The sequence below is a fragment of the Pongo abelii genome, chromosome 5 (genome assembly GCF_028885655.2).
Source record: "Pongo abelii isolate AG06213 chromosome 5, NHGRI_mPonAbe1-v2.0_pri, whole genome shotgun sequence".
NCBI lineage: Eukaryota > Metazoa > Chordata > Mammalia > Primates > Hominidae > Pongo > Pongo abelii.
The window spans coordinates 110,655,500-110,681,256 of record NC_071990.2 but is presented as its reverse complement, the minus strand read 5'-3'; the positions used below and the strand labels follow the sequence as shown (position 1 = coordinate 110,681,256).

At 38.3% G+C, this 25,757-nt stretch overlaps 1 protein-coding gene across 6 annotated transcripts in view; it reads left to right on the top strand.

Moving 5' to 3' along the window:
• The window catches only part of AK9 (adenylate kinase 9), a 206,821-nt gene that overhangs the window by 111,825 nt on the left and 69,239 nt on the right, over positions 1–25,757 (top strand). For 4 of the 6 annotated variants that reach the window (XM_063724946.1, XM_024248833.3, XM_054557985.2 and 1 more), the window contains 5 exons: positions 2,609–2,685; positions 14,539–14,691; positions 23,268–23,357; positions 23,830–24,030; positions 24,397–24,512. In XM_063724946.1, coding sequence (XP_063581016.1) covers positions 2,609–2,685; positions 14,539–14,691; positions 23,268–23,357; positions 23,830–24,030; positions 24,397–24,512 — 637 coding nt within the window. Of the gene's footprint in view, positions 1–2,608; positions 2,686–14,538; positions 14,692–23,267; positions 23,358–23,829; positions 24,031–24,396; positions 24,513–25,757 lie in introns of those variants that run through there. The other 2 variants (XR_008526344.2, XM_054557987.2) reach the window with 1 other exon arrangement.

The following is a 25,757-nucleotide window of genomic DNA, read 5'->3' as shown; positions in this document are numbered from 1 at the left end:
CATGGGCTGCAGTATGGATGTTGCATTAGCAGGCATGAAAACATTCATTCTCCTTATGTGTCTTCATCAGAGCTCTTGGGTGACTATGTGCATTGTCAATGAGCAGTAATATTTTGAAATTAATCTTTTTTTCTAAGCAGTAGATCTCAACAGCAGATAAAATACTCAGTAAAGCATGCTGTAAACAGATGTACTGGCATCTAGGCTTTGTTCTATTTGTAGAGCACAGGCAGAGTAGATTTAGCATAGTTAATTAGGGGGCCTAGGATTTTTGGACTGGGAAATGGGCATTAGCTTCACCAGCTGCACAAGCCCTTAATAAGAGTGTCAGCCTGTCCCTTAAAGCTTTGAATCCAGGCATTGACTTCTCCTCTCTAGCTCTGAAAGTCCTAGATGGCATCTTCTTCCAAAAGAAGCGTGTTTTGTTGACATTGAAAAATCTGTTGTTTAGTGTAGCCACCTCTTTATCTATGGTCTTAGCTAGGTCTTCTAAATAACTTATTGCAGCTCCTACATCAGCACTTGCCTGCTTCACCTTGCACTGCATTTTGATGTTACAGAGATGGCTTCTTTCCTTAAGCCTCATGAACCAACTTCTGCTAGCTTCAAACTTTTCTTCTCCAGGCTCCTTGCCTCTCTCAGCCATCACAGAATTGAAGCGAATTAGGGCCTTGCTCCTGATTAGGCTTTGGCTTAAGGGAATGTTGTGGCTGGTTTGATCTTCTAATCAGACCACTCAAAAACTTTCTCCGTATCAATACTAAGACTGTTTTACTTTTGTATCATTAGTGTATTCACTGGAGTAGCACTTTTAATTTCCTTGAAGAACATTTCTTTGGCATTCACAACTTGGCTATTTTGCACCAGAGGCATAGCTTTTGGACTATCTCAGCCTTCAATATACCTTCCTCACTAAGCTTAGCCATTTCTAGCTTTTGATTTAAAGTGACAAATGTGGGACTCTTTTTTTCACTTAAAAAGCTGGAGGCCATTGTAGGGTTATTAATTGGCCTCATTTCAATAGTATTGTGTCTTAGAGAATAGGGAGGCCTGAGGAGAGGGAGGGAGTCAAGGGATCAGCCAGTCAGTGGAGCAGTCACAACACCCACAACATCTATCAATTAAGTTCACTGTCTTATATAGACGTGGTTCATGGTGCCCCAAACAATGATAATATTAACATCAAAGACCATTGATCACAGATCACTGATACATAGTAATAATGAGGAAGTTTGAAATAGAGTTGCTCATTGCAGGGTTGCCACAAACCCTCAACTTGTAAAACAAAACAAAACAAAACAAAAAAACAAAAACAAACAAAAAAAAACAAACACGATATCTGTAAAGCGCAATGAAGCAAAGCACAATAAGGCAAGGTATGCCTGCAGAACAACTGCCTGTTCACACACAGACAAAATGGGAAAGGAGTTCAGAAACAACACTCAGTAGCCTCAGAGGGCTGAGTCATGAGCAAAGAGAACTTGAATTACGCCAAGACTTCCGGCAGGAACACAGGATTTGGAATGCAGTGAGAGAATGTCCTCCATTAACAGGAAGCCGACCTGCTGGGAGAAGAGGTGTAGTAATGTCTTATGTGTAACTAGCTTTCAAAAGAAGGGAAAATGGATGCAAAGAACGCGGGGTATGAGAAAATAACAGGTCTGAGGAAAGCTGTGCCCCCAGTGTGTGCTGCTGACATGAATGGGCTCTTCCTTAACCGATGAATACCTGATATAATTTTTTGTTAAAATTTTTTAAAGATTCAGTCAACATTCTTTTGTATGTTCTTTGTGCAGTAGTATTCCTCTTTCTGAGGGCTAAATTCCTAGATATAGAATTTCTAGATCAAACATTTTAATTTTTAATAAATGTTGCCTTTCTCCAGCATTTTACTAACTTTCTGTCCACCTTTCTTTACCATTGTTAAGGCAGGTTTGGTGCTTCAATCCTAATGAAAAACAGATTCCCTCCAGGTTTTTAAGTTTCCGTATTCCAGGTCTCTTTAAATTTCATCACTACTGTGTTAAAAATAAAATAATTAGGGTTTTTTTCTTATTAGAAAGATAAATTTACAAATGTTCTGCTTATTCAATATAGGAAAAATTTTAATGCAAAAAGTTAAAGAAAACTTAAAACTCTTATATGCCGTCATCCATGTTGACCATTTGATTGGTTTTCTCCTAGACTTTTAATCCTCATTTATATGCATTCTAAATACCAAATTAAAATTATATTATACATATAGTTTTATATTTGACTTTTCTTACTTAACATTATATTGTGAACATTTACCATTAAATCAGAGGAAAAATGCTACAAATCCTTCCATTTGGCTTTTCAACATACAGTTAGGTAATCCTTTCTTATTTTTGACAGTTTTCCTAATTAATAGACAAGGTTTTTCAAAGTATAACATTCCAGTTTTTCTCCCCCAGAAGAAAATGCTGAAAAGTTACTAGTCTCAACATGAGTAATTTAAAAATATACATTGTAAAGTAAGTATAATAAGTTTTAATCTTTGTTTTTAACACTATAAGCATTTAATCCTGTAATAGTGTGAGAAGTCTGAATTTCCAAAGATACTTAAATTTGAACCTTTTCATTTCAGAAAAGCCACAGAACAGGAATTGAGACTCGAAGAAGAAAATCGAAGGCTACTGGAACTTATGAAAGTGAAGGCAAAAGGCAAGCACAGATTGCTATGACTGATGATGTGTCATGGTATTGTTACTGCAAGCAATTGCAGTATTTCAAGTGAATTATAGACTGGGTGATCACATTTCCCAGTTTGTCCATGAGACCCCAGGTTTATGCCTACGTTCTTGAAGTCTTTATAGTACCTTTTATTCTTAAAGTGTTGCAGTTTGTATACTAAATAATATTGTCACTGAAGTAATGGATCCGTAGGAAAATGATTATTGACAGGGATACCTATTCATACACCCTCTACAAGTGATACACAGCAGAATAGCATCTTCATTATATAACTCACTCTAACAGTTTCTTTTAAGATTGGAGTTTTTCAGTGTACTTAAACTATACCCTAGAACAAATAGATTTAACAGATAATTACAGAACATTCTACCCAACAACTGCAGAATATACATTCTATTCATCAGCACATGGAATATCCTCCAAGATAGATCATATAATAGGCCACAGAACAGGTCTCAGCAAATTTAAGAAAATCAAAATTATACCAAGTACTCTCTCAGACCACAGTGGAATAAAATTGGAAATAAACTCCAAAAGGAACACTGAAAACTGTACGAATACATGGAAATTAGACAACCTGCTCCTGAATGTTCTTTAGGCCAACAATTAAATCAAGAAGGAAATTTAAAAATTATTTGAACTGAACAGTAACAGTGACACAACTTATCAAAACTTCTGGGATACAGCAAAAGTGGTCCAAAGAGGAAAGTTCATAGTATTAAATGCTTACATCAAAAAGTCTGAAAGAACACAAATAGACAATCTAAGGTCACACCTCAAGGAACTAGAGAAGCAAGAAAAACCCAAACCCAAACCCAAGATCCCCAAAACAGAAGAAAAGAAATAATGAAGATCAGAGCAGAACTAAATAAAATTGAAACAAAAAAATAAATATATAAAAGATAAATGAAACAAAAAGCTGGTTCTTTGGAAAGATAAGCAAAATTGATAGATCATTAGTGAGATTAACCAAAAAAAGAAGAGAGAAGATTCAAATAAGCTCAATTAGAAATGAAACAGGAGGCCAGGTGTGGTGGCTCATGCCCGTAATCCCAGCACTTTGGAAGGCTGAGGAGGGTGGATCACTTGAGGTCAGGAGTTCGAGACCAGCCTGGCCAACATGGCGAAACCCCAGCTCTACTAAAAATACAAAAATTAGCTGGGCGTGGTGGCTCATGCGTGTAATCCCAGCACTTTGGGAGGCTGAGGTGGGCGGATCACCTGAGGTCAGGAGTTCAAGACCAGCCTGGCTAACATAGGGAAACCCTGTTTCTACTAAAAATTTTTTAAAAATTAGCCAGGCGTGGTGGTGCACGCCTGTAATCCCAGCTACTTGGGAGGCTGAGACAGGAGAATCGCTTGAACCTGGGAGGCAGAGGTTGCAGTGAGCTGAGATCGTGTCACTGCACTCCAGCCTGGGCAACAGGCTATCTAAAAAGAAAAAAGAAAAAAAAAGAGAAAGAAAGGAAGAAAGGAAGAAAAGAAAGAAAGAACAAAAGAAAGAAAGAAAGAGAAGGAAAGAAAGAAAGAGAAAGAAAGAAAGAGAAAGGAAGGAAGGAAGGAAGATATTACAGCCAATACAACAGAAACACAAAAGATCATTCAAGGCTACTATGAACACCTTTATGCACACAAACTAGAAAATCTAGAGGAGATGGATAAATTCCTGGAAGTAAACAACCCTTCTAGATTAAATCAGGAAGAAATAGAAGCCCCTAACAGACTAATAACAAGTAGCAAGATTGAAAACACTAATTTTAAAATTTCCAACAAGAAAAGGTCCAGGACCAGATGGATTCACAGCTGATTTCTATCAGGCATTCAAAGAATTGGTACCAGTCTTACTGAAACTATTCCAAAAGATAGAGAGAGAGGGAATCCTCCCTAAGTCATTCTATGAAGCCAGTATCACTCTAATACCAAAACCAGGAAAGGACATTAAAAAAAAAGGAACCGGACCAATATCCCTGATGAACATAGATGCAAAAATCATCAACAAAATACTAACTGAATTCAATAGTGTGTCAAAAAGATAATACACCATGATCAAATGGGTTTCATACCAGAGATGCAGGGATGGTTTAACATACACAAGTCAATAAATATGATACACTATGTGAACAGAAGTAAAAACAAAAATCTTATGATCATCTCAATAGGTGCAGAAAAAGCATTTGACAAAATCCAGCACCCCTTTATGATTAAAACCCTCAGAAAAATGGGCATAAAAGGAACACACCTCAAGGTAATAAAAGCCATCTATGGCCGGGCACAGTGGCTCACACCTGTAATCCCAGCACTTTGGGAGGCCGAGGCGGGCCGATCACGAGGTTAGGAGATTGAGACCATCCTGGCTAACTCGGTGAAACCCCGTCTCTACGAAAAATACAAAAAATTAGCCGGGCATGGTGGCAGGTGCCTGTAGTCCCAGCTACTCAGAAAGCTGAGGCAGGAGAATCGCTTGAACCCAGGAGGTAGAGGTTGCAGTGAGCCGAGATCATGCCACTGCACTCCAGCCTAGGTGACAGAGTGAGATTCTGTCTCAAAAAAAAAAAAAAAGAGAAATCTATGACAAACCCACAGCCAACATTATACTGAAAGGGGGAAAGCTAAAAGCATTCCCACTGAGAACTAGAACAAGACAAGGATGCCCACTTTCACCACTGCTATTCAACATTGTACTGGAAGTCCTAGCTGGAGCAATCAGACACAAGAAAGAAATAAAGAGCATTTAAATCGGTAAAGAGGAAGTCAGACTGTTGCTGTTCATATGATCATATACCTAGAAAATTCTAAATACTCATCCAAAAAAGCTCCTAGATCTGATAAATGAATTCAGTAAAGTTTTGGGATACAAAACCAATGTACACAAATTAGTAGCACTGCTATATAACAACAATGACCAAGCTGAGAATCAAATCAAGAACTCAACCCCTTTTACAACAGCTGCAAAAAAAAAAAAGTATATATATATATATATACACCTAACCAAGTAACCAAGGAGGTGAAAGATCTCTACAAGGAAAACTACAAAACACTGCTGAAAGAAATCATGAACGACACAAACAAATGAAAACACATCCCATGCTCATGGATGGGTAGAATCCATGAGCATGTGAAAATAACCATACTGCCAAAAGCAATTTACAAATCCAATGCAATTCCCATCAAAATACCATCGTTATTATTCACAGAAATAGAAAAAAACATCCTGAAATTCAAATGGAACACAAAAAGATCCCACATAGCCAAAGAAGACTAAGCAAAAAGAACAAATCTATAGGCATCACATTACCCAACTTCAAACTATACTTCAAGGATATAGTTACCAAAACAGCATGGTACTGGTATAAAAATAGGCACATAGACCAATGGAACAGAATAGAGAACCCAGAAATAAAGTCAAATATTTACAGCCAACTGATCTTCGACAAAGAAAAAAACAAACAAAACATAAAATGGAGAAAGGACACCCTATTCAACAAATGGTGCTGGGATAATTGGCAAGCCACAATGAAGAATGAAGCTGGATCTTTGTCTCTCACCTTATACAGAAATCAACTGAAGATGGATCAAGGACTTAAATCTAAGACCTGAAACCATAAAAATTCTAGAAGATAACATCAAAAAACTATTATAGACATTGGCTTAGGCAAAGAGTTCATGCCCAAGAACCCAAAAACAAAAAGATAAATAGATGTGACTTAATTAAACTAAAAATCTTCTGCACAGCAAAAGAAATAATCAGCAGAGTAAACAGACAACCCACAGAGTGGGAGAAAATCTTCACAAACTATGCATCTGACAAAGGACTAATATCCAGAATCTACAAGGTACTCAAATCAGCAAGAAAAAAAAAGAATAATCCCATCAGAAAGTGGGTTAAGAACATGAATAGACAGTTCTCAAAAGAAGGTATACAAATGGCCAGTGAATATATGAAAAAATGCTCAACATCACTAATTATCAGGGAAATGCAAATCAAAACCATAGTGACATACCACCTTACTCCTGTAAGAATGGCCATAATTAAAAAATCAAAAAATAATAGATGTTGGCATGGATGTGATGAAAGGGAAACAGTTTTACACTGCTGGTGGGAATGTAAACCAGTACAACACTATGGAAAACACTATGGCAATTCCTTAAAGAACTAAAAATAAAACTACCATTTGATCCAGCAATTCCACTACTGGGTATCTACCCAGAGGAAAAGAAATCATAATTTGAAAAAGACACTTGCACACACATGTTTATAGCAGCACAAGCCTAAATGCCATCAACCAATGAGTGGATAAAGAACATGTGATATATATATATCCCATGGAATACTACTCAGCCATAAAAAAGAATGAAATAATGGTTTTTGCAGCAACCTGGATGGAGTTGGAGACCATTATTCTAAGTGAGGTAACTCAGGAATGGAAAACCAAACATTGTATGTTCTCACTTATAAGTGAGAGCTAAACAATGAGGGCACAAAGGCATAAGAATGATATACTAGACTTTGGGAACTTGCGGGGAAGGTGGAAGGGAGATGAGGAATAAAAGACTACACATTGGGTACAGTGTATACTGCTTGGATGATAGGTGTACCAAAACCTCAGAAATCACCACTAAAGAACTTTTCCATGGAACAAAACACCACCTGTTCCTCAAAAACTTTTGGAATAAAAAAATTTTGAAAAGATAAGACAGATGTTAAAAAAACACTGGAGTTCTTTTTTTTTTTTTTTTTTTCTTTTATTATTATTATTATTATTATACTTTAGGTTTTATGGTACATGTGCGCAATGTGCAGGTAAGTTACATATGTATACATGTGCCATGCTGGTGCGCTGCACCCACCAACTCGTCATCTAGCATTAGGTATATCTCCCAATGCTATCCCTCCCCCCTCCCCCCACCCCACAACAGTCCCCAGAGTGTGATGTTCCCCTTCCTGTGTCCATGTGTTCTCATTGTTCAATTCCCACCTATGAGTGAGAATATGCGGTGTTTGGTTTTTTGTTCTTGCGATAGTTTACTGAGAATGATGATTTCCAATTTCATCCATGTCCCTACAAAGGACGTGAACTCATCATTTTTTATGGCTGCATAGTATTCCATGGTGTATATGTGCCACATTTTCTTAATCCAGTCTATCATTGTTGGACATTTGGGTTGGTTCCAAGTCTTTGCTATTGTGAATAATGCCGCAATAAACATACGTGTGCATGTGTCTTTATAGCAGCATGATTTATAGTCCTTTGGGTATATACCCAGTAATGGGATGGCTGGGTCGAATGGAATTTCTAGTTCTAGATCCCTGAGGAATCGCCACACTGACTTCCACAAGGGTTGAACTAGTTTACAGTCCCACCAACAGTGTAAAAGTGTTCCTATTTCTCCACATCCTCTCCAGCACCTGTTGTTTCCTGACTTTTTAATGATTGCCATTCTAACTGGTGTGAGATGGTATCTCATTGTGGTTTTGATTTGCATTTCTCTGATGGCCAGTGATGGTGAGCATTTTTTCATGTGTTTTTTGGCTGCATAAATGTCTTCTTTTGAGAAGTGTCTGTTCATGTCCTTCGCCCACTTTTTGATGGGGTTGTTTGTTTTTTTCTTGTAAATTTGTTGGAGTTCATTGTAGATTCTGGATATTAGCCCTTTGTCAGATGAGTAGGTTGCAAAAATTTTCTCCCATTTTGTAGGTTGCCTGTTCACTCTGATGGTAGTTTCTTTTGCTGTGCAGAAGCTCTTGAGTTTAATTAGATCCCATTTGTCAATTTTGGCTTTTGTTGCCATTGCTTTTGGTGTTTTAGACATGAAGTCCTTGCCCATGCCTATGTCCTGAATGGTAATGCCTAGGTTTTCTTCTAGGGTTTTTATGGTTTTAGGTCTAACATTTAAGTCTTTAATCCATCTTGAATTGATTTTTGTGTAAGGTGTAAGGAAGGGATCCAGTTTCAGCTTTCTACATATGGCTAGCCAGTTTTCCCAGCACCATTTATTAAATAGGGAATCCTTTCCCCATTTCTTGTTTTTGTCAGGTTTGTCAAAGATCAGATACTTGTAGATATGTGGCATTATTTCTGACGGCTCTGTTCTGTTCCATTGATCTATATCTCTGTTTTGGTACCAGTACCATGCTGTTTTGGTTACTGTAGCCTTGTAGTATAGTTTGAAGTCAGGTAGTGTGATGCCTCCAGCTTTGTTCTTTGGGCTTAGGATTGACTTGGCGATGCGGGCTCTTTTTTGGTTCCATATGAACTTTAAAGTAGTTTTTTCCAATTCTGTGAAGAAAGTCATTGGTAGCTTGATGGGGATGGCATTGAATCTGTAAATTACCTTGGGAAGGATGGCCATTTTCATGATATTGATTCTTCCTACCCATGAGCATGGAATGTTCTTCCATTTGTTTGTATCCTCTTTTATTTCCTTGAGCAGTGGTTTGTAGTTCTCCTTGAAGAGGTCTTTCACATCCCTTGTAAGTTGGATTCCTAGGTATTTTATTCTCTTTGAAGCAATTGTGAATGGGAGTTCACTCATGATTTGGCTCTCTGTTTGTCTGTTATTGATGTATAAGAATGCTTGTGATTTTTGCACATTGATTTTGTATCCTGAGACTTTGCTGAAGTTGCTTATCAGCTTAAGGAGATTTTGGGCTGAGACAATGGGGTTTTCTAGATATACTATCATGTCATCTGCAAACAGGGACAATTTGATTTCCTCTTTTCCTAATTGAATACCCTTTATTTCCTTCTCCTGCCTAATTGCCCTGGCCAGAACTTCCAACACTATGTTGAATAGAAGTGGTGAGAGAGGGCATCCCTGTCTTGTGCCAGTTTTCAAAGGGAATGCTTCCAGTTTTTGCCCATTCAGTATGATATTGGCTGTGGGTTTGTCATAGATAGCTCTTATTATTTTGAGATACGTCCCATCAATTCCTAATTTATTGAGAGTTTTTAGCATGAAGGGTTGTTGAATTTTGTCAAAGGCCTTTTCTGCATCTATTGAGATAATCATGTGGTTTTTGTCTTTCGTTCTGTTTATATGCTGGATTACATTTATTGATTTGCGTATATTGAACCAGCCTTGCATCCCAGGGATGAAGCCCACTTGATCATGGTGGATAAGCTTTTTGATGTGCTGCTGGATTCTGTTTGCCAGTATTTTATTGAGGATTTTTTCATCAATGTTCATCAAGGATATTGGTCTAAAATTCTCTTTTTTTGTTGTGTCTCTGCCAGGCTTTGGTATCAGGATGATGCTGGCCTCATAAAATGAGTTAGGGAGGATTCCCTCTTTTTCTATTGATTGGAATAGTTTCAGAAGGAATGGTACCAGCTCCTCCTTGTACCTCTGGTAGAATTCGGCTGTGAATCCATCTGGACCTGGACTTTTTTTGGTTGGTAAGCTATTGATTATTGCCACAATTTCAGCTCCTGTTATTGGTCTATTCAGAGATTCAACTTCTTCCTGGTTTAGTCTTGGGAGGGTGTATGTGTTGAGGAATTTATCCATTTCTTCTAGATTTTCTAGTTTATTTGCATAGAGGTGTTTGTAATATTCTCTGATGGTAGTTTGTATTTCTGTGGGATCGGTGGTGATATCCCCTTTATCATTTTTTATTGCATCTATTTGATTCTTCTCTCTTTTTTTCTTTATTAATCTTGCTAGCGGTCTATCAATTTTGTTGATCCTTTCAAAAAACCAGCTCCTGGATTCATTTATTTTTTGAAGGGTTTTTTGTGTCTCTATTTCCTTCAGTTCTGCTCTGATTTTAGTTATTTCTTGCCTTCTGCTAGCTTTTGAATGTGTTTGCTCTTGCTTTTCTAGTTCTTTTAATTGTGATGTTAGGGTGTCCATTTTGGATCTTTCCTGCTTTCTCTTGTGGGCATTTAGTGCTATAAATTTCCCTCTACACACTGCTTTGAATGCATCCCAGAGATTCTGGTATGTTGTGTCTTGGTTCTCGTTGGTTTCAAAGAACATCTTTATTTCTGCCTTCATTTCGTTATGTACCCAGTAGTCATTCAGGAGCAGGTTGTTCAGTTTCCACATAGTTGAGCGGTTTTGAGTGAGATTCTTAATCCTGAGTTCTAGCTTGATTGCACTGTGATCTGAGAGACAGTTTGTTACAATTTCTGTTCTTTTACATTTATTGAGGAGAGCTTTACTTCCAAGTATATGGTCAATTTTGGAATAGGTGTGGTGTGGTGCTGAAAAAAATGTATAGTCTGTTGATTTGGGGTGGAGAGTTCTGTAGATGTCTATTAGGTCCGCTTGGTGCAGAGCTGAGTTCAATTCCTGGGTATCCTTGTTGACTTTCTGTCTCGTTGATCTGTCTAATGTTGATAGTGGGGTGTTAAAGTCTCCCATTATTAATGTGTGGGAGTCTAAGTCTCTTTGTAGGTCACTCAGGACTTGCTTTATGAATCTGGGTGCTCCTGTATTGGGTGCATATATATTTAGGATAGTTAGCTCTTCTTGTTGAATTAATCCCTTTACCATTATGTAATGGCCTTCTTTGTCTCTTTTGATCTTTGTTGGTTTAAAGTCTGTTTTATCAGAGACTAGGATTGCAACCCCTGCCTTTTTTTGTTTTCCATTTGCTTGGTAGATCTTCCTCCATCCTTTTATTTTGAGCCTATGTGTGTCTCTGCATGTGAGATGGGTTTCCTGAATACAGCACACTGATGGGTCTTGAGTCTTTATCCAGTTTGCCAGTCTGTGTCTTTTAATTGGAGCATTTAGTCCATTTACATTTAAAGTTAATATTGTTATGTGTGAATTTGATCCTGTCATTATGATGTTAGCTGGATATTTTGCTCGTTAGTTGATGCAGTCTCTTCCTAGTCTCGATGTTCTTTACATTTCGGTATGATTTTGCAGTGGCTGGTACCGGTTGTGCCTTTCCATGTTTAGCGCTTCCTTCAGGAGCTCTTTTAGGGCAGGCCTGGTGGTGACAAAATCTCTCAGCATTTGCTTGTCTGTAAAGTATTTTATTTCTCCTTCACTTATGAAGCTTAGTTTGGCAGGATATGAAATTCTGGGTTGAAAATTCTTTTCTTTAAGAATGTTGAATATTGGCCCCCACTCTCTTCTGGCTTGTAGGGTTTCTGCCGAGAGATCCGCTGTTAGTCTGATGGGCTTCCCTTTGATGGTAACCCGACCTTTCTCTCTGGCTGCCCTTAACATTTTTTCCTTCATTTCAACTTTGGTGAATCTGACAATTATGTGTCTTGGAGTTGCTCTTCTCGAGGAGTATCTTTGTGGCGTTCTCTGTATTTCCTGAATCTGAATGTTGGCCTGCCTTGCTAGATTGGGGAAGTTCTCCTGGATAATATCCTGCAGAGTGTTTTCCAACTTGTTTCCATTCTCCCCGTCACTTTCAGGTACACCAATCAGACGTAGATTTGGTCTTTTCACATAGTCCCACATTTCTTGGAGGCTTTGCTCGTTTCTTTTTATTCTTTTTTCTCTAAACTTCCCTTCTCGCTTCATTTCATTCATTTCATCTTCCAGGGCTGATACCCTTTCTTCCATTTGATCGCATCGGCTCCTGAGGCTTCTGCATTCTTCACGTAGTTCTCAAGCCTTGGTTTTCAGCTCCATCAGCTCCTTTAAGCACTTCTCTGTATTGGTTATTCTAGTTATACATTCTTCTAAATTTTTTTCAAAGTTTTCAACTTCTTTGCCTTTGGTTTGAATATCCTCCCGTAGCTCGGAGTAATTTGATCGTCTGAAGCCTTCTTCTCTCAGCTCGTCAAAGTCATTCTCTGTCCAGCTTTGTTCCGTTGCTGGTGAGGAACTGCGTTCCTTTGGAGGAGGAGAGGTACTCTGGTTTTTAGAGTTTCCAGTTTTTCTGCTCTGTTTTTTCCCCATCTTTGTGGTTTTATCTACTTTTGGTCTTTGATGATGGTGATGTACAGATGGGTTTTTGGTGTGGATGTCCTTTCTGTTAGTTTTCCTTCTAACAGACAGAACCTCAGCTGCAGGTCTGTTGGAGTACCTGGCCGGCCGTGTGAGGTGTCAGTCTGCCCCTGCTGGGGGGTGCCTCCCAGTTAGGCTGCTCGGGGGTCAGGGGTCAGGGACCCACTTGAGGAGGCAGTCAGCCCGTTCTCAGATCTCCAGCTGCGTGCTGGGAGAACCACTGCTCTCCTCACAGCTGTCAGACAGGGACATTTAAGTCTGCAGAGGTTACTGCTGTCTTTTTGTTTGTCTGTGTCCTGCCCCCAGAGGTGGAGCCTACAGAGGCAGGCAGGCCTCCTTGAGCTGTGGTGGGCTCCACCCAGTTCAAGCTTCCAGGCTGCTTTGTTTACCTAAGCGAGCCTGGGCAATGGCGGGCGCCCCTCCCCCAGCCTCGCTGCCGACTTGCTGTTTGATCTCAGACTGCTGTGCTAGCAATCAGCGAGACTCCGTGGGCGTAGGACCCTCTGAGCCAGGTGCGGGCTATACTCTCCTGGGGCACCGTTTCCTAAGCCCGTTGGAAAAGCACAGTATTCGGGTGGGAGTGGCCCGATTTTCCAGGTGCCGTCTGTCACCCCTGGAAGGGGAACTCCCTGACCCCTTGCGCTTCCCGAGTGAGGCAATGCCTCGCCCCTGCTTCGGCTGGCGCACGGTGCGCTCACCCACTGACCTGCGCCCACTGTCTGGCACTCCCTAGTGAGATGAACACGGTACCTCAGATGGAAATGCAGAAATCACCCGTCTTCTGCGTCGCTCGCGCTGGGAGCTGTAGACCGGAGCTGTTCCTATTCGGCCATCTTGGCTCCTCCCCCCCAACACTGGAGTTCTTAACCTAGGGTCTATGGGTAAAATTCATGGGTGTGTGAACTTAATTGGAAAATAATTCTGAATTTATTTTCACTAACATTTAACTGAAATTTATTATTTCCTTCAATGTGCAATTAATATAGGCAACAAACCACAGTAATATTAGCAATACCTTGACTTTGTCACCAAAAGAAATGAAGATGTTTTCATATCACATTCTAGTTTTACATATCTTTATATGTTTATCACTGTTCCAAAATTGTGGTAGTTATTAAACCGGCTACTAGTTCTGGGTTGTTTGTTTGTTTGTTTGTTTTGAGCCAGAGTCTCACTCCATGACCCAGGCTGGAGTGCAGTGACACAATCTCAGCTCACTGCAACCTCCACCTCCTGGGTTCAAGCGATCCTCCTGCTAAGCCTCCTGAGTACCTGGGGCTACAGGTGTGTGCCACCACACCTAGCTAATTTTTGTATTTTGTATTTACATTTAATATATTGATTAATATACTACATGATTTATTATTTTTAGTTAGCTGTAAGAAAATCAATCATTATATATATAATCTAGCCTGGTGCTACCCATTAGAAACATAATATAAGCCACACATGGAACTTTAAATTTTCTAAAAGTCACATATTTTATATTTAGTTTTTCATATTACATGTTTAAAATTCACTGTATGTTTTATACTTACAGTATATATAAATTTAGACTAGCCTCATTTCAAGTACTCAATAGCCACATGGAGCTAGTGGCTACTATATTGAATGGTGCTGATGTAGCCATTTCTTTGAACATTGGGCTATTTCTAGATTTACTGTAAGGATGTTTGGAACTGCCACAAACATTTCACTTTTGAATGAACCACTAGTCTGGTACTCACACAGCACTCTGAGCAGATGACTATCATCCTTTACCACTACATGTGAATAGCTATAATATATAGATAATTTTTCTATCTCCCCCATTAAACTACGTACTCTAGGAGGGCAGGGACTGTTTCATATTCTTTGTTTGGCTTCAACCAAATGATAATTTATTTCTTCAAATTTTTTTAGAAGCTGAAGAGACTGATAATGAGGATGAAGAGGAGATTGAAGGTGATGAGTTGGAAGTTCACAAAGAGCCTGAGGCATCTCACGATACCCGAGGGTCATGGTTACCTGAGGAGTCTGAAGCATCTGAGGTCCCTGAAACTGAGCTTGAAGCAGGTTAGACTTATTGATAGCAAGTTCTTAATTCTACTCATGTGCATTAATGTGTCTGTTTGGGTATGTGTATGTATACATGTTGGTAAAATGGAATCTGGCTGAGAATGGAGAGATGAGCCCCCAGAGAGCAGCCATTGAGTCCAAATCCCACAGTTTCAAGTGTGGTAGGAAAGCAGAATCTGCTCTGCCCCAGCACTGGCACACAGGAGCATAGCTGGCTATGTAATTTGTGGGGCATGTTGTTCAAAAAGCAGGAAAAAAGTGTCATTAAAGGTAGTAAAATAAAACGGTTTTTCCTTTCTTCCATAATCTGTCTCTCAATTTGTCATGCTATTTTTTTGTTTGCTATTTAATGTTGCTCTAAGTAAAGAAAAATTAAATTAAAATTTTAAATTATTAGCATGAATTTTACAGTTCATCTTTATGGTGTGCAATGCCATTTTTAAATGCAAATATAAGAGCATTTTAAATGTAAATATAAGAGCATTAACTCTTTAAGCCCTACCTCAGAGGTCTCATTTGGTGGATGGGGCAGGGTAAGAAGGAGTCTATGGGCAATGAAAACCACTCCAAGGACTAGAGAGTGGGCTTAAAGCAGGAACACAGGGTACCCACCTGTGGTGGGAATGAGGCTTGCAAATGCTTTCAAGCAGAGTTAGTATTGAATCTGAAATTCATCCTACAAACTAAAAGGTCTTCAGATACCTGTAACTGGATGCTAGTCTGGAGCAGTTAAGGGCCTGGAACTGCTGTGAGCTTATAAAAGAAGCAAGACTAAGGGAAATTAGTGAAAATTACACAATTCATATTTCACAGCTCGTATATGCATGTGTTTCATTCTGACAAGTATATTGAGTATTATGCATATCTAAGAGCCCCAGGCTGGTTTGTTCACTTAAAAAGATATCGAAGCCCCAAGCATCTTCTTTCCTCCTGTACTTCTCTCCAGTATCTGACTCCATCCTCACAATCCAAAGGTGGCTGCGCATCCAGACACAATGTCTCCTGTTGCAAGCTTTTACTTTTTATTTCTAATTCAAGAAATAGATAGTTCACAGAGACTTTCACCTACATTTCATTGAGCAGAATATTGTATCATCGTCTACCCCTACTTGCAGGGAATCTGGGAATTTAATTTGGACTTGGCTTCCTTGCCTAGATGGTAGAAGCCAATGGAACAGAAGATGAGAGGGGGTTGAGGGAGCCAACCAACAGTATCTACCGTACTGCCTTTCCACAGATGCAGGTTGCAGGAACGCCTAGGCGCACATTCGTGATTTCATCCAAGAAATAAGTAATCATCTGCTCAAATTCTTAAATGCTTAACTGAGACTTTAGAGTTTCACATAAAAGAGAAATATTTTTTCATAGTATAGGTGGTAGATCAGCTGTATCAGAATCACTTATGGTTCTTATTTTAAAGTAAGCCTCTGAGCTCTATGCAGGCTCTGGTTCAGTAAGTCTAGGATGGAATTTAGGAATCTACATTTTAATGAACACCCCAGTGATTCTTACACATACTAACAGTTGAGGACTACTGCTACAGGAAAAACATTCTGCCTGAAAAAAAAGTTTTGTAAATTATTCCTTATATCATGGAAAAAGCACAGTAGCATACCTGAGAAAAATCTGATCCTGAAAATAAAAACTCTAGAATGATTTAGCTGTACACTGTATCTGCAGGTCAAAATTAATGAATATATTGAATAGAAATTTGAAAAATGTCTATTAAAGACAGTGATCGTAGTTCTGATACAGTTGATGTTGAACTGTGTGTTTCAAAATCATACATCCATCCAGGTTTGATAAAAATATGTGCTAACTATAGAAAATACAGAAATTATACAAATAGAAAGATGGGGGAAATCATCATTGATCTGACAACAAAAGGCAATAATATTTAACTTTCTAATGTATTTCCTTTTAGCTTTTTTAAGAATGGTGTTTTGTTTATCTAACTGTGATCCAATTAGACTTCAGTTTGAGAGAAAGGTTTCCTCTCACACATTTTTAAAGTCCTACAAGAGAGTTATTTTCAATAAACAATAACTATATGGAAATTATTTGTTTGTAAACTTCCTTCAGATAGCATTTTGGAAGGAGGCATAACTTCTCCACATTGTTGAATGCTCATGAGTGTGGCCAGTTTTGTCCAGTCCACTAGAACAGGCTGTGGATTTCTGTAGCTATGTGGTATTAGGATAATGATAATTCCATTTGGATTTCTCCCAAATTCCACATGACCCTATTCTTGAGATTTTAATTTTGATTCATCTCTTAGCCATCTGGTCTACATCTTTGAGCAACTTTTTAAGGATCCAGCGTGGCATATTTTGTAATTTTCCTGCAAATCTATTGCTTTCACACATATAAAACAACTTAGAGGCTATTAAATCATTGTCATAACCTTTTCTTCTCAGAATTCCTCATGTTGACATTGCGTCATTGTCTTCTACACATGGAAAAGTCAAGATATTGTCTCATTTCTGTTCTTTTCGTTCTTTTCCTGCAGGGGTGCTCAAAGGATGCTTTTCAATGCCATTATTTGTTAAAACTTTGCTGGTATGTGAATGATTTACCCTGGAATTCATTGAGCTCTTTTTGTCTTCATATCACAGTCTTTGTCTAGCTCAAAATGCCTTTCTTCAGTTATTGCTTCAGATTCCTTTTTCAGGATCGTTTATTATTTTTGGTCAGATAACTATTGTTTCTCAACCATGTTAATCTTCTTTTTCCTGATAGTTCTCATCTCTTTGTACTTTTTCTCTGGATTCTTCAGAGACTTGTTATCCTCCATGTCACTGGTTTACCTTCTCCACCTTATTGCCTCTCTCCTAATGCATTTAAAAATTTTTTTATTTCAGTAGTTTTAGGGGTACAAGTGGGTTTTGGTTACATGGATGAATCACATATAGTGGTGAAGTCTGGGGTTTTAGCATACCTATCACTCAGGTAGTGCATGTTGTATCCTATAGGTGGTTTTTCTTTTTTTTATTATTATTATACTTTAAGTTCTGTAGAGGGTACATGTGCACAACATGCAGGTTTGTTACATATGTATACATGTGCCATGTTGTTGTGCTGCACCCGTTAACTCGTCATTTACATTAGGTATACCTCCTAATGCTATCCCTCCCCCCTTCCCCAACCCCACGACAGGCCCTAGTGTGTGATGCTCCCAACTCTGTGTCCAAGTGTTCTCATTGTTCAGTTCCCACCTATGAGTGAAAACATACAGTGTTTGGTTTTCTATCCTTGTGATAGTTTGCTCAGAATGATGGTTTCCAGCTTCATCCATGTCCCTACAAAGCACATGAGCTCATCCTTTTTAATGGCTGCATAGTATTCCATGGTGTATATGTGCCACATTTTATTAATCCAGTCTATCATTGATGGACATTTGAGTTGGTTCCAAGTCTTTGCTATTGTGAATAGTGCCACAATAAACATACGTGTGCATGTGTCTTTATAGCAGCATGATTTATAATCCTTTGGGTATGTGCCCAGTAATGGGATGACTGGGTCAAATGGTATTTCTAGTTCTAGATACTTGAGGAATCACCACATTGTCTTCCACAATGGTTGAACTAGTTTACAGTCCCACCAACAGTGTAAAAGCATTCCTATTTGTCCACATTCTCTCCAGCACCTGTTGTTTCCTGACTTTTTAATGATCGCCATTCTAACTGGTGTGAGATGGTATCTCATTGTGGTTTTGATCTGCATTTCTCTGACAGCCAGTGATGATGAGCATTTTTTCATGGGTCTGTTGGCTGCAGAAGTGTCTTCTTTTGAGAAGTGTCTGTTCATATCCTTTGCCCACTTTTTGATGGGGTTGTTTGCTTTTTTCTTGTAAATTTGTTTAAGTTCTTTGTGGATTCTGGATATTAGCCCTTTGTCAGATGGGTAGATTGCAAAAATTTTCTCCCATTCTGTAGGTTGCCTGTTCACTCTGATGGTAGTTTCTTTTGCTGTCAGAAGCTCCTTAGTTTAATTAGATCCCATTTGTCTAATTTGGCTTTTGTTGCCATTGCTTTTGGTATTTTAGTCATGAAGTCCTTGCCCATGTCTATGTCCTGAATGGTATTGCCTAGGTTTGTTTCTAGGGTTTTTATGGTTTTAGGTCTAACATTTAAGTCTTTAATCCATCTTGAATTAATTTTTGTATAAGGTGTAAGGAAGGGATCCAGTTTTAGCTTTCTACATATGGCTAGCCAGTTTTCCCAGCACCATTTGTTGAATAGGGAATCCTTTCCCCATTTCTTGTTTTTGTCAGGTTTGTCAAAGATCAGATGGTTGTAGATGTGTGGTATTATTTCCAGGGGCTCTATTCTGTTCCATTGGTCTATATCTCTGTTTCGTACCAGTACCATGCTGTTTTGGTTACTGTAGCCTTGTAATATAGTTTGAAGTCAGGTAGCATGATGCCTCCAGCTTTGTTCTTTTGGCTTAGGATTGTCTTGGCAATGCGGGCTCTTTTTTGGTTCCATATGAACTTTAAAGTAGTTTTTTTCCAATTCTGTGAAGAAAGTCATTGGTAGTTTGATGGGGATGGCATTGAATCTATAAATTACTTTGGGCAGTATGGCCATTTTCACAGTATTGATTCTTCCTATCCATGAGCATGGAATGTTCTCCCATTTGTTTGTATCCTCTTTTATTTCGATGAGCAGTGGTTTGTAGTTCTCCTTGAAGAGGTCTTTCACATCCCTTGTAAGTTGGATTCCTAGGTATTTTATTCTCTTTGAAGCAATTGTGATTGAGAGTTCACTCATGATTTGGCTTTCTGTTTGTCTGTTACTGGTGTATAGGAATGCTTGTGATTTTTGCACATTGATTTTGTATCCTGAGACTTTGCTGAAGTTGCTTATCAGCTTAAGGAGATTTTGGGCTGAGACGATGGGGTTTTCTAAATATACAATCATGTCATCTGCAAACAGGGACAATTTGACTTCCTCTTTTCCTAATTGAATACCCTTTATTTCTTTCTCCTGCCTGATTTCCCTGGCCAGAACTTCCAACACTATGTTGAATAGGAGTGGTGAGAGAGGGCATCCCTGTCTTCTGCCAGTTTTCAAAGGGAATGCTTCCAGTTTTTGCCCATTCAGTATGATATTGACTGTGGGTTTGTCATAAATAGCTCTTATTATTTTGAGATACGTCTCATCAATACCTAGTTTATTGAGAGTTTTTAGCATGAAGCACTGTTGAATTTTCTTGAAGGCCTTTTCTGCATCTATTGAGATAACCATGTGGTTTTTGTCTTTGGTTCTGTTTATATGATGGATTACATTTATTGATTTGCATATGTTGAACCAGCCTTGCATCCCAGGGATGAAGCCAACTTGATCGTGGTGGATAAGCTTTTTGATGTGCTGCTGGATTCGGTTTGCCAGTATTTTATTGAGGATTTTTGCATCCATGTTCATCAGGGACGTTGGTCTAAAATTCTCTTTTTGTTGTGTCTCTCCCAGGCTTTGGTATCAGGATGATGTTGGCCTCATAAAATGAGTTAGGGAGGATTCCCTTTTTCTTTTTGTTTATTATACTTTAAGTTCTAGGGTACATGTGCACAATGTGCAGGTTTGTTACATGTGTATACATGTGCCATGTTGGTGTGCTGCACCCATTAACTCATCATTTGCATTAGTATATCTCCTAATGCTATCCCTCCCCACTCCCTCCACCCCACAACAGGCCCCAGTGTGTGATGTTCCTCTTCCTGTGTCCAAGTGTTCTCATTGTTCAATTCCCACCTATGAGTGAAAACATGCGGTGTTTGGTTTTTTGTCGTTGCGATATTTTGCTGAGAATGATGGTTTCCAGCTTCATCCATGTCCCTACAAAGGACGTGAACTCAGAGGATTCCCTTTTTCCATTGATTGGAATAGTTTCATAAAGAATGGTACCAGCTCCTCTTTGTACCTCTGGTAGAATTCAGCCGTGAATCTGTCTGGTCCTAGATGTTTTTTGGTTGGTAGGCTATTAATTATTGCCTCAATTTCAGAACCTGTTATTGGTCTATTCTGGGATTCAGCTTCTTCCTGGTTTAGTCTTGGGAGGATGTATGTGTCCAGGAATTTATCCATTTCTTCTAGATTTTCTAGTTTATTTGCGTAGAAGTGTTTATAGTATTCTCTGATGGTAGTTTGTATTTCTGTGGGATTAGTGGTGATATCCCCTTTATCATTTGTTATTGCATCTATTTGATTCTTCTCTCTTTTCTTCTTCATTAGTCTTGCTAGCAGTCTATCAATTTTGTTGATCTTTTCAAAAAACCAGGTCCTGGATTCATTGATTTTTTGAAGGGTTTTTTATGTCTCTATCTCCTTCAGTTCTGCTCTGATCTTAGTTATTTCTTGCCTTTTGCTATCTTTTGAATGTGTTTGCTCTTGCTTCTCTATTTCTTTTAATTGTGATGTTAGGGTGTCAATTTTCGATCTTGCCTGCTTTCTCTTGTGGGCATTTAGTGTTATAACTTTCCCTCTACACACTGCTTTAAATGTGTCCCAGAGATTCTGGTATGTTGTGTCCTTGTTCTCAGCGGTTTCAAAGAACATCTTTATTTCTGCCTTCATTTCGTTATGTACCCAGTAGTCATTCAGGAGCAGGTTGTTCAGTTTCCATGTAGTTGAGTGGTTTTGAGTGAGTTTCTTAATCCCTATAGGTGGTTTTTCATCCCTCACTCCCCTCTTACCCTGCTCCCTTCTGAGTCTCCAGTGTCCATTATACCACTCTGTATGCCTTTGCATACCCATGGCTTAGCTTCCACTTGTAAGTAAGAACATTCCCAATGCATATGTTAACTCTACTATTGCACTTTAGATTTCCTTGCATTGTTTTCTTATTTCAGTTACCTTTCCTGTATTTCTGCCTTTATTTTAATCTATCTTTATGCCTCATGATTTTTATTTCATAGACTCAGTTGTTCTCTTGTGTTTTTTAGTACTCCAAGCATACATCTTGTAAAATTTACTCTGCTTTATATAAGAAATTGTCTTCAGAAGTAAAATTTTCATCTGAATCTTTGGATCAATACTCTCTTTTGCTTCATCGATTTTGTTTTTGTTGTTTTTGTGGACTTATCCTTGGATGAAGCAGAATATATCAAACTCTTGCATTTACCAACAGGAAGGGTAGGTAGAGTATTTATAAGAACTCTGTCTCCCTACCCTGACTCCCACACACGTGTACTTTTCACTTAGACTTCTTGCCTGGCATTCTCAGATATAGACCTGTTATATCTGATATAGGTTAATGCAAATCAACCTAGTTCAAGTTGTAATATTTAGTAAGTACTCATCTTGTATGGCTCTTCTAGACTGAGGCTAGATCTTCACCCCCAACTATTGCAGTCTTTGATTAAGCCAGAGAAGCTAAGGCATTGTAGAATTATCTGTATATTCTTGGTGTTCTTTTCTCTTCCATGGTTTATAATGATTTTCTTAATTGAGCAACCTACAATTAAACATGACACCACCAGGCCAGCCCCAGGCTTGTCCCCTTCTACTTCCTGCTCTATTGAGTATTAAACATTATAGATCCTGTTGAAAGAGGACCCAAGTATTATTTTAGCTAGCTCAGAAGACAGTTTCCACCATGTTGCAGAATCAGTGTGTGTATATACATACGTATATATGCATATAGATATATGTTCTTTTGTCTATGCAAAACTTGTGTTTCAGAACTAGGAGCAGACTAGGATGAAAAGACAGATAATTAGTCCTGCCTTCCCTGAAACCACCTCTGCTGGATCTGTATGTGCAGCATGTCTTATATCCTTCAGGAAAACAGTTTTCAATCTATACCTTCAACAGTGAAATTAGTTGAGATTCTCTTAAATCTCTCCATGCCTACACCTACAGCTGGGACTCTGCAATATCATCATCTCTCATTGCCACTTTGTGGTCTTTTTTGGTGTATCTTCTTGAAAATTATTTTTTTAAAAAGAGATGGCGTCTTGCTCTGTCACCCCGACTGGTGTGCAGTGGCACGATCATAGCTCCCTGTAACTTGAACTCCTGGGATCAAGTGATCTTCCCACCTCAGCCTCCCATGTAGCTAGGACCACAGGTGTGAGCCACCATGCCTGGCTAATTTTTGTTTTTTGTAGGGATGTGGTCTTGTTGTGTTGCCTAGGCTGGTCTTGAACTCCCAGCCTTAAGTGATTCTCCCACCTCTGCCTCCCAAAGGCTAGGATTACAGGCACCAGTCACTATGCCTGGCTTCATGGGTATTTTAATAAGAAATTAAAAGGAATATCAGGCACTGTTAGTCTACTGCCAAATTAAAAGAAGTTTGGTTAATATTTAACAAATTATCAGCCAGAATTGTATGTGCCATATGTCAATTATTATTCTAGTCCATGTCCTTTTATGTGTTTAAGAATATTCTTTATTTTCTGCCTTTTTTATTATGTATTCTTATGCCATTCTTTCCCTAACAAGAACCGTGCTTTCTATTAGACATTTCTTATACAATTTAAGCTATATTTTGAAATGTTCTTTGTGCCAAAACTTTCATAAAGGAATAATGTTTTAAAATTTAAACACTAACTATTAGATTTCTTTCTTAAGTATCTGAGCCTATCGAGGAAACTACAGTGGAAACAGAAATCCCAAAAGGATCCAAAGAGGGCCTGGAAACTGAAAAATTATCTGAAACAGGTTAGACTGTAAAATGAAAGTAGTTCGTGCATAAAAGTACTTTTCATATTTTCTTACAAAGGGTTCCTAATTTTAGGCATAGTAGGTGCTTCATACTTATTTCTTTCTATGTTGTATGCTAATTGACATACATAAATATTTGGCTTACTCCATTAAAAGTGTATCAAACCAGATTATAACACTGGTTTTCACACAAATTTGTTTTATACATTTTTTATTAACAGTTAAAGTTTCCTTAAGAAACTCATGTTAATTATCCAAAAGCTTGAGTTTTAGTAACAGGTAAATATACATCTATAGCAAATATAAGAACAAAGCGTAATTAAATTATGAATTTGTGAATGTATATTGTTGCTTAGAATATTTTTTTAACTGTTTAAAAAAATTACAAAGTATAAGCTATTTTGGCAATATGGCTAAAGATAGGCTATTTAAAGCCCCTTTTTTCTTTCCTTTGTCTTTTACTCCAAAGTTGTACTACCTGAGTTTCCAGAAGACTCTTATCCTGATGTTCCCGAAATGGAGCCATTTAAAGAGAAGATTGGTTCTTTCATCATCCTCTGGAAACAGCTAGAAGCGACAATTAGTGAGGCTTACATTAAAATTTTAAACTTGGAGATTGCTGACAGAACTCCACAGGAATTACTTCAAAAAGTAGTTGAGACTATGGAAAGTAAGGGCTTTAATCATAACATTTATTATCAAGAGCAGGTGATAGTATTAGAAGCATTTTGAAACTTGAAAGCCTTCCTTGATGGTTTATGAAGTAAATGTTCAATATATCCAAGGCTGATGTATAAAATACTTAGCAACTATCACTGTGCAGGTCCTGACCAATCAGAACAGCTATGCGGCCCAAACACCTCTGGCCGTACTGGCCAGTTGTCACATAAGGAACTTATAAAGGCCTATTTGCATACATATTTAATCTAAGAGACTAATAATAATAATAATTAATTTTCCCAACATTTGACTATGGTAATATGCTAATAACCTTTTTTGCTAAAATATTTTCTCCAATGATTCTCTTTTTCTCCAGAACCATTTCAATATACTGCATGGGAGTTAACTGGGGAAGATTATGAGGAAGAAACAGAAGACTACCAGACTGAAGCAGAGGTTGATGAGGAGCTAGAGGAAGAGGAAGAGGAAGAGGCATGATTGTTTTATTTCTACTCATTCTCATTTGTGAAGTCATTGAAAATATGCAAAGAAGAGTGGTAACTATCACTTTTGGACTCCAAGTGAACAGACATTCTCATTTGCACACACATTCTCCTTCTGCCTCAGCTTCACTTGACCCCCCTGAAATTCCAGGCTATGTAGTGTGAAAAAAGACCCATGAAAAGATAAAAGGAAACTATTTTAACTATTTTGCATGGAAAAAAATTTAAGTTTTAAATACATAAATATTTTATAAATTTAGCAGAAGTGGTTGTTGTAAGTAAAAGAGGCTGCTTGCATGATAATAATGTGCAGTGTTCTCAGTTGGGAGCAACCCATATTCAGGCCCCATCCACTCCCTTGGCATCAGAATTTGGACAACCATTCTCATTTGACAGCTGCCCGATTCAGACATCTATCAGTAATGAAACAGGAAGCAGTTCTTTTCATTTGAAGCTTTATAAGTAAAAAGTAGTATTATTAAGTTATATAAACATAGACTTGTGATTAACTGGGTTAAGTTGCCTGACTTAAATCCAAATATATATGTGTCAAACAACAAACAATATGTAGTGTGATTCTGATAACAGCTTTTAGTACTTTATCACTAAGGAACTGGAGAGCGTTTCTTTGGGATGGCTAAAGGATGCGGGTTTTGTCCCACTCAGATTCAGATTCTTTTCTTTCATCATCCATCCTCTGCCATGTCTGCTGTTGTTCTTCTGTATCCCACTCTGGCGCACCGTAAAATGGTCTCTGATATCTGCAGACAATTATCAGGCCGGCTGTAATACTCAAAGCTTATATTTTAAAGTATAGTCTTCATTAATAATATAAAAAAAAAAACCTCCCAATTCACAGAGCATTGGGTAGGGTACTAACAAGGGCCTAGCCTTAGGGATGGGGAATAACTAGACCTAGCATAAATGAAGCTTTGGCTCTCCCTATCAAAAAGCAAGAGCCAAAAGGATCAAACTGCTTCCAAGTAATTTAACTGTGTCCAAGAGCAATGCTCAAGAATATTTATGGGAATATAAAGTAAAATTCTAGCAGTCACTGAAGGATTGTGAGACCTGCAAACAGGCAGAAAAATATGACTCACAATGAGGAGAAAAAGTAATCAACTGAAATGGATTCAGAACTGATGAAGGTGTTCTTAGAATTAGATGACAAGGACAGTAAAACAGTTGTTATTCTATATGTTCAAAAAGTTAAACAGAGATATAGAAGATATAA